This window comes from Callorhinus ursinus, unplaced genomic scaffold, assembly GCF_003265705.2.
Source record: "Callorhinus ursinus isolate GAN/ISIS: 27379988/994484 unplaced genomic scaffold, GSC_fseal_2.0 scaffold1, whole genome shotgun sequence".
Classification (NCBI taxonomy): domain Eukaryota; kingdom Metazoa; phylum Chordata; class Mammalia; order Carnivora; family Otariidae; genus Callorhinus; species Callorhinus ursinus.
The window spans coordinates 70,818,373-70,831,831 of NW_027397063.1; the positions used below are offsets into that span (position 1 = coordinate 70,818,373).

Genomic DNA, 13,459 nt, shown 5'->3' on the forward strand with positions numbered 1-13,459 from the left:
TTGAGCAATACTCTCATTTGCTGTTCATCTATCATGTCTCTCAGGATGCTATGCTGTATTAATCACCTCCCTAGCTCTCTGTCAGACCTCTCTGACTGCCTCTGACACTGCCACTCATAACAATTATACCTGGCTTACTTTTGAGAGTTAAGTATTGCCGTCTGGCTTCTGTTTTGGAATTCTATTGTCCCCATCAAAAAACCCTGCTCCATCCTAACATCTCCTACCAGTGGCCTTGGCCTATGGAGGACAGCCCTCCACTGCTTCTTAACAATACTGGAGGGCGCCTGGGTGGCTCAGTTGGTTAAGCGACTGCCTTCGGCTCAGGTCATGATCCTGGAGTCTCGGGATCGAGTCCCACATTGGGCTCCCTGCTCGGCGAGGAGTCTGCTTCTCCCTCTGACCCTCTTCCCTCTCGTGCTCTCTATCTCTCATTCTCTCTCTCTCAAATAAATAAATAAAATCCTTTAAAAAAAAAAAAACAATACTGGAGCCCCCATTAGCACATCCCTTGTCACTTTGGACAAGAACACTGTATCCTAAGAACAGAGGAGGCTAGTAGCTTTTTGGCCTTATGTAGTATATCCTAGTCAAGTGTCTGATTTCTTCCCCCAGTGCTTGCCACCGCAGGGCATTTCTACTTAGTGTGGGTCACTGCTTTCTCCAAGTTTCCAAGGGACAACCAAATACTATCATCTGAACTCTTAGCCAGGATATTATATCCCACATCACAGGTTTTTCTCCCTTTTCCATCCAGCAGAGTACCATATTTGTTCTCCTGCTTGTCAGTCAGTTTGTGTTCACCAGTCCTGCAGCTCCTTCAGCATGTAGTCCTTTTCTACCACTAGCCAGCCCAGCGTTTCTTCATCCTCACTATAGCTCTGGTGGTCGGGAGTGGAGAGTGCGGTACACCGTTGAGGAGTAAGGAGATACACGTATTGTGTTAGAAGGCAGAAACCTCTGCATCATCAAGCTTATACATATCTCCACAAGGGAAAAGCATCAGCCTTTAACAGGGAAGAATGGGCTACTTCTGTTATCAACAGCATTTAAAGAAGTATGGAAATTTAAGATTTTCAAATGCATCAACCCAAATGACCCTATTTCAAGTCCCAGCATCCCATTTTTTTTTCCAATGAGGACCTTGACCTTGGTGTCATAAGCTTTGTTAAAAGAAAAATGAATAAACATGTAAAATTAACAATATCATGTTGAGATTATACCAAATTTTATAGCCATTCATTTGGAGAAGACCCAGACCACCCTTATAGGCTAGGGGAAAGGCGTGCAGCAAAGGCAGCATTTATTGTTATTTTTTAAGATTTTATTTATTTATTTGACAGAGAGAGAGAGAGAGCACAAGCAGGGGAGGCAACAGGCAGAGGGAGAGGGAGAAGCAGGCCCCCCGCTGAGCAAGAAGCCCCATGCAGGGGGCTCCATCCCAGGACCCCGGGATCATGACCAGAGCGAAGGCAGACGCCCCAGCAAAGGTAGCATTTAAAAAGGGTCAGATTTCAGTTACATTTAAGAAAATTTCAGAACTAAAATAAGAAATGGGTAAAGATAAAAAGGGAGTCCTCAGACTTGCCTGGAGCCCACAGGGCATGTATCATGGTGGGGTTAAACATTATTATCAATCTTTTAATTTGTCTTGAGTGGTCTGCACCACCAGATTTCTGGGATTAGAAAATGACTATTATCCGCATGCCGAGATGCTCCCTCTCACCAATGACCAGTTAGTAGTAGAGGTATAAGCCATATGCGTTCAAAAGGGCAAAGACATCGTCTTCAGACGTCTCTAGCTTTAAAGCACAGTTTCCCAGGCGACGACGAAGCAGGAGGAAGTGGACAGGATAATCCGGGCGCCCTCTTCCGGCGAGGGGCCGACTCCACCCTCTCCATTCCGCACCTTTCTGTGGGGTGAAGCAGGTTTTTAGCCGAACTGTGTCGCGGCAGAAAAGTCTGTGAGACGCCCCAGGGCCACCAATGATGTCCACAGTACGGTACAGGGTCTGCACATTCGTGCCTAAAAAGAGAGCCGGCTTCCTGAAGCCCTCCGGGGACAGCGGGTACAGAAGGAGCGCACGCCGCCCTGCCCCCCACGTATGGGAGCAGCCGCAGACCCCTCCCCGCCCACGTTCGCTGAGCATGCCGGGTCCGCCGCCCCAGCCGCTCCTCCGCGTCTGTCGCGCTCAATCTCCCTTGTCCCGCGGCCTCCGGTCGGAGGAATGCACGACAACAGGTGGAACTCTATTTACACCTCCGTAGTCATTCTCGCTCCAGTCGAGGTGTCCCTAAAGCCCGTCTCACCTGTGCAAATAAAACGGCGTACGAGTTAGCGGCTCAGTAGACCAGGAGCGCGCGCGACGGGCCGGAAGTGACGCGCGTCGTGCCCGCGTATTCCCGCCCTGCCCTTCGCCCGCCGCTCGGTGGCGGGAACTGGGGCAACCGTGCCGACGGCGGCGAGTGTAAGTGTCACCGGGTGTGGCGGCTCGGGGCTTCCTAGGCCTGGTAGTCTCACACCTGGGAACGGAGCTAGGTCTTTGCGACCACCCCGCCCTTTCCCTATCCCGGAAGCCGCAGGGACGAGCCGGCGGCGTCCACCCTCCGGAGACGAGAGGGTGAAAGGCCCAGGCAGTGCCCGGGAGTACGGGGAGCTTGGGATAACAGGTGACCAGCCCGAGAAATTGTGAGGGTAGCCTTCGTTTTCCTCAGCTCCTGCGCCCTTAATGCCCCTGCTATGTCTTCCCCTTCCGTACTGGTTCGCGCAGTGGTAGCTCCGTACAGCATCTTTCAAAGCCCTGCTTTGGGCTGTAGTACTGTTTAGTAATTACTGCATCTGGCAGGGATGGAGTAATCCAGTAACGTTCAAAAGCTTGGCTGTTTACAGTTATTAGCCCTTCATTTACTGAGTATCCAAATGCCAAGCACAGAAGTACTTGTACACAGAAGTATGCTTTTTCTGTGTGTGTTTTTTTTATTAAAGTGAGGTCTAATTAACATACAGTATTAGTTTCAGGTGTACAACAGTGATTAGACGTTTGTGAAATTATTGAGTATATACCCTATGCTGTACATTACATTCCATGACTTATTTATTTTATAACTGGAAGTTTGTACTTCTTAACCCCTTTCCTCCTCTTTGCCCTCTCCCTTCTGACAAGCACTAGTCTGTTCTGTGTATCTACGAGTCTGGGTTTTTGTTTGCTTTGTTTTTTAGATTCCACATGTAAGTGAAATCATGCAGTGTTTGTCTTTCTGACTTCCTCTTTTAGTATAATACTTGCAGGGTCCATCCATTTTGCCACAAAGGCAAGATTTTATTCTTTTTTATGGCTGAGTATTACATGTGTGTATCACATCTTTATCCGTTCATCCATTGATGAACACTTAGATTGTTTCCATAATTTGGCTGTTGTAAATAGTGCTGCATTGAACATAGGGGTGCATATATCTTTTTGAATTAGTGATTTTAGGTTTGTTGTTTTTTTTTTTTTCTGGATAGATACCCAATACTGGAATTGCTGGATCATACAGTAGCTCCAATGTTAACATTTTGAGGAAACTCCATTTTGAGGAAACTGTTCATCATACTGTCTGCACCAGTTTACATTCCCACCAACAGAGCATGTGGGCTTTCACAATTCTTTTATTTAACTTTTATTTATTCTTTTATTAACTGCCTTACTGAATAGGCCTTAACTCCTTTTATAGCAGGGGAAGCTGAGTCTTATAAATGGTAATTCAGTCACCAAATATTATGGAGCATCTGTCGTGCACCAGTTACTGCTTTAGGCACTGGGGAAAAGCAGTGAAAAAAGTAGAATTGCCACTGATGCTGGGGATTTTCAGGCAAGCTAATGATGCTTTTCTGTCCTTAAAACAGCTTTCTGCTGCCTAGAAGAAAGTTTACCTGAATGTTAATAGTAGTTATCTTCTGGGTAAGATTTTGTATGACTTTTTAAAACAACTCATACTTTTCTGCTTCGTTTTGATTTCTTCAGATGAGCATGTTATTAGCAAAAGAGTGGTTTCCATTTTAACAGCACAGTCCCCGGCCCAACCCTCCCCACAAAACAGGCTCTGAAGGCAGCCATTGTCTCTACCAGTAAAACAGGCCCTCAAGTGGAGCTCTAGGCCCAGGAAAAGAAATGAAAGTTCTCATTTGTGGTCCCAGCACTCCTCATTGCTAAGTCCATTCCAGGGTCTGAACTAGAGCTAGGTCCATGACTGGAATGGAAGAGACTAGATGCCCATGCACAGTTTGGCCACTAATGACATCATATTTGTCAAAAAGTGAGGAACTCTTCAAATTTTTTCAGTCATAAGATTTATCTTTGATCTGTAACTCTCACTATAAATAGATTCTAAGTTCCTTAAGCACTTTGGCCTCTTTGATTGTCCCTGTAGCTCTCAGCATGATACATTTAGGGGATGCTAGGTCATGAGGTGATGTCCTTTATTTAGTAAGTAATTATTGGAGTGTTTTGCACAAGGTTAAGTGTGCTAGGTGTGCTTTCCCACTTTCTTGTAATGATTTCAAAAGAACTTTTCTGTTTTGCTTCTGGTCAGGGTGAAGTAACCATGCAGGCTTTTCTAAAAGGCACATCTGTCAGTACTAAACCGTCACTGAAGGATCGAGGAGTAGCTGCCACAGCTGGAAGCAGTGGAGAGAACAAGAAAACCAAACCTGTTCCATGGGTGGAAAAATAGTAAGAATGCTTATATTTTTCTTGACGTAGTTAGTAAATTACTTCTCTAACCATTTTAGTCACTTTGTTGTTGTTGTTGTTGTTGTTACTCAGGAGGGGGATGATTTGCTTTGTTTAGATGTCCTTGAAAAGCACCCAAATATGTAAGTCCTAGAACCTTGCAACTGAAGGTACCTTCAAATGATTAGTTTAATTGTTTTATAGATGAACTAAGGTCTTTCCTATAACTCAGGTCTATGGTTTTAGGGATTGAGATACAGCAAGAGAAAACAGAATTTCTAGAATGTGGCCATAAGCTCTTGGTCAGGAGTTCTACATAAATCCAAATAATCTGTTACCGAGCCTTTCATTACGGATAGGTGGAAATCACTGAGTTTTTGCTTATACATTTTTGGCAAAAACAACACTTGAAGTGGCACTTAAATTTCAATCAGCTAAGTGATATTATGACAAGTAGTTGTAACCCCTGGTGTAGGCTCAATTATTATCAGAAGTTTGCGGATTACTTACAGGTCAAATAAGACCCTCATATGTTTTGTTTGGCACTAACAGTGATTTTTAAAATGGGAAATTTCACATAAAAATCTGGATTTTTAATTAAAAAAATAAAGTATACAAAGGGAAAAAATCTAGCTTTTCAGCTTCTCAAGAGATTAGGCAGAACTAGATGTAGGTTCTCATTTGACAATAGTTGGACCTGAGTACTGCTTCTCATTCTGGAAAGGTCATATGTTCCTCAGTTCACCATAGTTCCTTCTGTTTTCTCTTGCCTTATACTCTGCCTTCTTTTACTCTTGTTTTCTCCCTGGCCCCTGCAGGTATTTGAATATGAAACTCTAGCTTATAACTTATGCTGGTTTCCCTAGAAAACATTATCTGACCTAAAATTCCTACCTGGCATTGACCTGATTAATTAGAAATGTATAAATCAGGGGCGCCTGGGTGGCTCAGTTGGTTGAGCGACTGCCTTTGGCTCAGGTCATGATCCTGGAGTGCCGGGATCGAGTCTCGCATCGGGCTCCCCGCTCAGTGGGGAGTCTGCTGCTCCCTCTGACCCTCTTCCCTCTCGTGCTCTCTATCTCTCATTCTCTCTCTCTCTCTCTCTCTCAAATAAATAAAATCTTTAAAAAAAAATTATAAATCAAAGAAGGGCTAGCTAAGTAAGCACAATGCCTAATCTTAGGGTTAGGAGTATAACTTTGTTCCAGCTTCTCTTAAAATCACCAGTTAATGATGTAAGATGAAAATTATATGTTATTATACTTCATCTTGGTTAAACTTGTTATTTAGTTAGCTCTCAATCAAGTGACTGGTTAGGTGTTTTTTGTGCAGTTAGGTGATGGATGAAATTGGTAATTGGTAATATAGTTAATTGGTCAATTAACTATATTAACCAAAATAGTTGCCTATCCTGAGGTTATTAAATAGTCCTTCATTTTCAGCGTAAGTGCATGATCTTGTCAAAATATATTACTTTCTGGGTAAGTGTTCACTTTAAATTTTTAACCAGTTGACATTTGTGGTGTAATAAGATCTTTTTGCTTAATTTTTGTAAGCAGTATAGATGTAAACTGCATCTATAAAGGGAAAAATGACTTCACTCCTTCAGTATGTATGAGCTTAAAGTAAATACAAGTGGGGTTTCCACCTACTTCTAATTATGAAAGTTTCCCATTTTATTACCAATATATGAGTATTATCATTGATATTTTAGCAAAAGGAACACTTAAGACATTTCTGTGCCTACTATAATATACTAAATAATCTCTTTGGGTTTTTTTCCAGTCGTCCAAAATGTGTGGATGAAGTTGCTTTCCAGGAAGAAGTAGTTGCAGTGCTGAAAAAGTCTTTAGAAGGAGCTGATGTGAGTAGCAGATGATATTTCATGTCATTGGGAGATTTAAGATTTAAATTTTTTTTAAATTAAGATTTAATTGTTTTCATTCTTTTCCTTCCTTTTATAACCTCCTGCCCCCCCTTAAATACTAGCTGTATATTAGTTCAGATATTTATTGAGCATCTCCTATCTTATGGCATTGTTATGTAGTACTTAAGTAGAGACCACTGAACTAGACACACTGGGTCCCTTTTCTTGTGAGCTTTGATTTTGGTGGGGAGACAACAGAGAATAAACGTGGAAGCCAAATAAATAAGAGAATAATAGATAATAATATGCATTATAAAGAAGAGTCAGAGATTCTTTGAAAGTGTAATTGCTCACCTAATGTTAGGATTTGGTTTGAACTACAATACAAAAAATGAGTATTTAATTCTGCTTATAGCATTGTGGCTTCTGCTGTCCATATGTGGGATAAAAAAAATTCTTCAATGACTTGCATTTTAGATGATTCAGAGACAAGATAAGCCCATAGGAAGAAATAGCAGTTTAAAATTGTGTATGATGAAGTGCTTTAAGAGCTTAGTGAAAGAAGGGGAAAAGTTGCAGATGAAAGTGGGGTGTGGTTTTTGCTTTATTCCCCAGGAAGATTTGCTTCCTTCCTTTCAACCTGGCTACTTTTAGAATTAGAGTTTCTTTTGGCTTTTGCTGCCATTATTCACTTCCTGGAATTACACTATAATAGTATATATTTTGAAAGAAGTTATATTTATCAAACTATTTAAAATCTTTTTCTTTGCCAATTTTTGTTTTGATCCAAATACCTTTACCTTTTAATTTTATAATATACAGTTTTAATTGTATAGTAATAATTACACAGATTGCAGGACAAGATATATTTTAATTGGCCGTATTCTCAACCCTTGAGGCAAATGTAGTGGGATTATGACGCAGTTCTTGACTTTATACCATCTATCTTACAAGGCTGAATTAAGAACTTTCTCTTTTAAAACACTTATTTAATATCTTATGTTTCTTTTCAGACTAAGTTTTGTAAAACTTAAAGATGAAGTAATTTTTAAAATTCTACAGAATAAAGAAAAATAATTCATTCTTTCATTTACTCTACTATATGTGCTGCCAAAGCAAGCACTGTCTCATGTACGTTGAAAGATTTTAAAGTAGAATTATAGGTTTTAAAGTAGAATTACAGTAGATGATTTTCAGAAATCAATTTTAAGAAATAATATTCGGCATACAGTTCTTGAGTCTACCATATATATCACTGTTATATAATGTAAGGTTTAATAATCTTACGATGTTTTAAGGAACTTAAGTTATTGTATGTGATAGTTACGTGGATGAATTGTTACAAATATTGAGGTATGCATGAATCAAAATAATAAAGATGAAAAAACCTAGGAATTTTTTAAAATATAATTCACATACCCAAATTGACTAGCCCAAAGCTACCAGAAGGAAGGAAATAATAAAGATTAGAGTGGAAATAAGTGAAATAGAGACTAAGAAGAAACAATGGAAAAGATCAGTGAAACCAAGAGCTGCTTCTTTGAGGGGCGCCCGGGTGGCTCAGTTGGTTAAGCTCAGTTGGTTAAGCATCTGCCTTCAGCTCAGGTCATGATACCTGGGCCCTGGGATCGAGCTTCACATCGGCCTCTGCATCGGGCTCCTGGTTCAGCGAGGAGCTTGCTTCTCCTCCTCCCCACCTCCCCACTCATGCTGTCTCTCGCTCACTCAAATAAATAAAATATTAAAAAAAAAAGAGCTGGTTCTTTGAAAAGATAAACAAAATTGACAGACCTTTAGCCAGACTCCTCAAGAAAAAGAGAGGACTCAAAATCAGAAATGAAGGAAGAGAAATAGCAAATGACACCACAGAAATACAGAGAATTATAAGAGAATATTATGGAAAAGCATATACCAACAAATTGGACAACCTAGAAGAAATGGATAAATATTCCTAGAAACTTACAATCTTTCAAAACTGAATCAGGAAGAAACGGAAAATTTGAATAGACCGATTACTAGTAATGAAATTGAATTGGTAATCAAAAAATTCCCAGCAGACAAAAGCTCAGGGCCAGATGGCTTCACAAGTGAATTCAACTAAACATTTAAAGAAGAGTTAATACCTATTCTTCTCAAGCTATTCCAAAAAATAGAAGAGGAAGGAAAACTTCCAAATTCATTCCATGAGGCCAACATTACCTTGATACCAAAACCAGTCAAAAAGCTTAGGAGGTTCTTTGGTGTTTGTTTTTAAGTAGCACAACTCATAGCTTATATCTTAAGCTGTATGCTACCAATGTAATAGTCTTCAGTTAATATATTTATCTGTACATTGGCTTATTGTACACATGTTGAGTACTATACAAGATGCTGAGAATACAGATATGAATAAATAAGGTTCTTGACTTTAAGCTTACCATCTAGTGAGGTAGACATATTTTACAATTAAACCAAAACACTAAATAAAGAACAATAATTGTAAACTATTGTATATAAATAATTGCAAGTTGAATTAAGGGCAACAAAGACTTGATGAGAGAGTAACAGAGGAGTTCCACTTTAGATTGGGTGGTCAGGGAAGGCTTCTGACTTGTAATGTAGTAGAAGTTGGCAAAGCAGGAAAAAAGCAGTCAGACCCTAGCTGGGGGATGGGATAGGCCATAAGTGCTTAGTTGTTGGAATTCATTGTAAATTGGAGCCTGGAAAGGTGAGCAGATCATGGACGTTCATAAATATAGGTTGGTTTTTGTTTGTCTGGTTTTGTTTTTCTAGGTGGAGTATGAAGCCAGTGAACAGTTTTAAGTAGCAAGCAGAGGGGCATCTGATTTGGGTGAAGAATGGATGGGAAGGTGGAGGGTTAGGCAAGAATGGAAGCAAATAAACTGCTGTCTAGTTTCCCATGTGCAGTGATTTCTGTACGTGAAAGGACATACTGAAGAGTGCAGTTTTATGACAGAGCTCATTAGAATTTAGTACATTCATCAGTCTGTACCACAGATTAGTTGCCTGCTTGATAGGAGCCAAGCCGGTGAGATTTAAGGTATAAAAGAAGATAATTAGTGATTTAGTCTTACCCTTTCTTCCTCTAATTAATTCTCCCTGGTATATGTGGGCATCCCTACAGGGTATATAATCATGGAGTAGAGTACTGTCAGGCACTTAGTAAACTTTTTTTCCCCACCCCTACTCTTGGAACATCAGCTCATCCAGAGCCCTGATAAGTCTTTTTCATTCCTTTTTCCTTTGTATTAGCCAAATTGAAGGTCTCCTTTGGTCTGTTTCCCCCTTGAAGCAATGGACATCTTTATAAAATATAAAATCTTTCTTATATAAAATCTGCCCAATCCTGAGCAGAGGGGTGGAATAGGGAACTGACAGAAGCCTGAGATTCCCTTCAGAAAAAAGAGGTTTCGAGGCGCCTGGCTGGCTTAATCGGTGGAGCTTTGCACTCCTGATCTCAGGGTTATGAGTTCAAGTCCCACGTTGGATATAGAGATTACTTAAAAATAAAATCTTTTTAAAAAAGAAAGAAAGGTATCTAATTCCTGCTCTGAAAACTCACATGGGTATATTGGGTATAAAACAGTAATAAATATTGATTCAGCTTAACATATTAGACATTTTGGGGGAAAGTATAGTATTATGTGAAAAAGCAGGATTCACAACTACTAATAGTGTGATACTGGTTATATTAAGAAATATTTGTATTCAGATATGTGCCTTATTAGGGAAGTTGTTGCACTGTTCCATAGACATTTTTAGTTATCATTTTCATCTATTTGTACCAGAATACAATTTTTAAAAAATAAAATTTAACTTCTACAGCTCCCTAATCTCTTGTTTTATGGGCCACCTGGAACTGGAAAAACATCCACCATTTTGGCAGCAGCTAGGGAGCTTTTTGGGTAAGTTGAAATCTCTCTTTTTTTAAAGACTTGACACCAGAAATCTCTGCTTTTCTTTAACTAAAAATTTGTATTTGGTTTCTTTGTAAGGTTATTATTTCTGTATTTTTTATTAATTCAGTGGGCCCGTTTCCAGTTCCTCCCCTCCAGTAAATAAGCTTGCCTGCATCTTTTGTAATCTTCATTCTGAACCTTATTCAAATGTTTGATGTACTACAACATAGGAAGCCTCATGATTTTTGTCGTCACTAACTTTTTCATTTTGATTTTGGAGCCCAAAGGACCCATCCTATCTTTATTCATGCCAATACTTTCATCACTATCTTAACGGTGGTTGTGTTCACACATCTGTGTCTCGTGCTAATGACCTCACACCACTCCTTCTAGAGTTCTTTCTTGCTCTGGCCTTTCCAGGCCCTGCCTCTGGAGTGGCTAGGCCAGCTCCTTGACCTGAAGTATCTTGAGTGTGAGCAGAATATGTAGTAGTTGATGCAGAATTCCAGGTATACCAGAAGACCTCTGTTAGCCACTTTCTTAGGTTCTTCTTCCAGGATTGACTGTCTTGGCTTACCAACCATTGTAGATGAGCTTTTTACCTAGAGTTAAAAGATATATATCGGCCCAGGTATGATATCCCTAAAACATGCACCAATAGCAAAGTCTGTCTTAATCACTTCTCAGCCTTTTGGCTAAGATCTAGTGTACCAAAGGCTATCTTGAATTTATCCAGAACTTTTATATCAGGCATATGGTCAAAGGATACATCTGAAATCCTACATGTGAAAATAATCAGATGCCTCTGAAACCACCAAATATGTACAGATAATTAGTTATGTTGAAATGTGAAGAAAAAAGGGGAAGGTGCTGTGAACCTAATATTTTATTTGACAGCAATTTTTGTTTCTCAAGGAAATTATAAAAGGGCTTTTTTGATTATTCCACAACTTAGATCCAACCTGATGAACCAGCCTTAGCAATGTAGTCATAATGAAACCCAAGTAGTTTATTAATACTTTTTGAGAGTAGGTCAGTCCAGATTATATAATTTTAAAATATCCTGTTAAAAATAATGTTTGTCCTTTAGAACTAACTTTAATTATGAATTCCACATTTCATAGTATATGTAGTTTTAAAATGGAAAATATATGCACAGAACTTTATGAATGTGCCCATAGAAAAATGCTTAGGTTATCATGCTGTTTAGGAAAACTAAAGACAAAACTAAGTCCCAATTCTTGTTTTTTTAATTAAAAAATAAATACATGTATAATAAAGTAGAGGAAAGTTTTCAAAAACAAAGACTTGGCAGGGTGTGCCAGTTATTTTAATTTTCTTTTGATTTCTCAGACGACCCTATGGTGAGCTATTTTTAATAATTTTTTTTTAAACTCAAAAAACCTGTTCATATTTTAATCCAGTAATAGTCCTTATAGCGAGCTACCCTATGGAAATAATTGAAAATATGCTCTGTTGGAGCATTATTTAAAATTGTACCATATTTGGGCGCCTGGGTGGCTCAGTTGGTTGGGCGACTGCCTTCGGCTCAGGTCATGATCCTGGAGTCCCGGGATCGAGTCCCACATCGGGCTTCCTGCTCGGCGGGGGGCCTGCTTCTCCCTCTGGCCCTCCCCGCTCTCATGTACTCTCTCTCTCTCTCTCATTCTCACTCTCTCAAAATAAATAAATAAATCTTTAAAAAAAAAAATTGTACCATATTTAAAACTAAATATCTAACAATAGAAGAATAAGTAAATGATGGTACAATCATAGGATAGAATGTCATATAGTTATTAAAATGGTATTTACAGTGGTTCTGATGACATGGCAAGATGTTTATGATATAATCTTAAGTGGAAAATTGATTTAAAATTTTATGATGTGATACCATCTACCTGTTTTTTAAACTGCATGTCTCTACAAAATAAATACAAAAGTGATTGCATGCCTTCTATCTAGTACTTACTAGGTGGATTTTAAACTACTACAGAATGTACAATTGTTAAAATGTGGCTTAAACCTCAGTTACTTATATGCTCTGTTATTTTTCATATTTGTTTCATTTTGACATAGGCCTGAACTTTTTCGATTAAGAGTTCTTGAGTTAAATGCATCCGATGAACGTGGAATACAAGTAGTTAGAGAAAAAGTGAAGAATTTTGCTCAATTAACTGTGTCAGGAAGTCGTTCAGAGTAAGTAAAGCTCACTTTTCCTTCTTTATACCATGTCATTGCATTTGTTTAAAATACGTTTCTGCCAAGTGTCCAACTCCTTTTTCATGTTAGATCGTATATTTTTTTTTATTTTATTTTTTTACGTAATCTCTACAGGCAACATGGGGCTCAAACTTACAACCCCAAGATTAAGAGCTGCTTGTTCTACTGACTGAGCCAGCCAGATGTCCTTTTATCTAAATTATTTAAACCCAGAAATGACCTTTCCATTAGCTGTCAAGGGTTTTGAACTTATGTTTTGTCTAAGGAGTATTTATTAATCAAATTTGGTAGTTTGGTGGTACACTGCTAGTAAAAAAATCCTGATTTTTGTTATTGTGTTATAAAAAAAAGTTCTGTCAGGTATCTTAAGCTTCAGTGTATATTTCCTAATTAGGGTGACCATATAAGTTATTGTCCAAACTGAGACACTTTTAGAGTAAAAGAAGAAGTATTATTAATAATTTAAATAGGACTGCTCTGAGTTAAACAAGGATGTTTAGTCAGCTACTTATAGTCTTATGTGGCACAGTTCTAAGATTAAATTTTTTGGAACCTGGTATATATTTAAATTCATATCAGAGCACACTTAAGAATTTGTAGAAAGTGAATGACTGATTTTTGATATCTACCTTGGATTGACAATGCATATAAATCCTATATTTGATAAGGGACTTGGATCAAGAATATATAAAGAACTCATACATTTTAGTAATCAAGAGAAAACCCAATTTAAAAGGCGAGCTGATACACCTTACACCAAA

At 38.8% G+C, this 13,459-nt stretch overlaps 1 protein-coding gene across 8 annotated transcripts in view; it reads left to right on the forward strand.

The window, feature by feature from the left end:
• The window catches only part of RFC4 (replication factor C subunit 4), a 30,103-nt gene that overhangs the window by 12,322 nt on the left and 4,322 nt on the right, over nt 1-13,459 (forward strand). For 3 of the 8 annotated variants that reach the window (XM_073895983.1, XM_073895966.1, XM_073895969.1), the window contains 4 exons: nt 4,573-4,712; nt 6,498-6,576; nt 10,405-10,484; nt 12,555-12,674. In XM_073895983.1, the coding sequence (XP_073752084.1) occupies nt 4,585-4,712; nt 6,498-6,576; nt 10,405-10,484; nt 12,555-12,674 (407 nt within the window). In that variant the 5' untranslated portion in view covers nt 4,573-4,584. The other 5 variants (XM_073895973.1, XM_073895982.1, XM_073895977.1 and 2 more) reach the window with 5 other exon arrangements.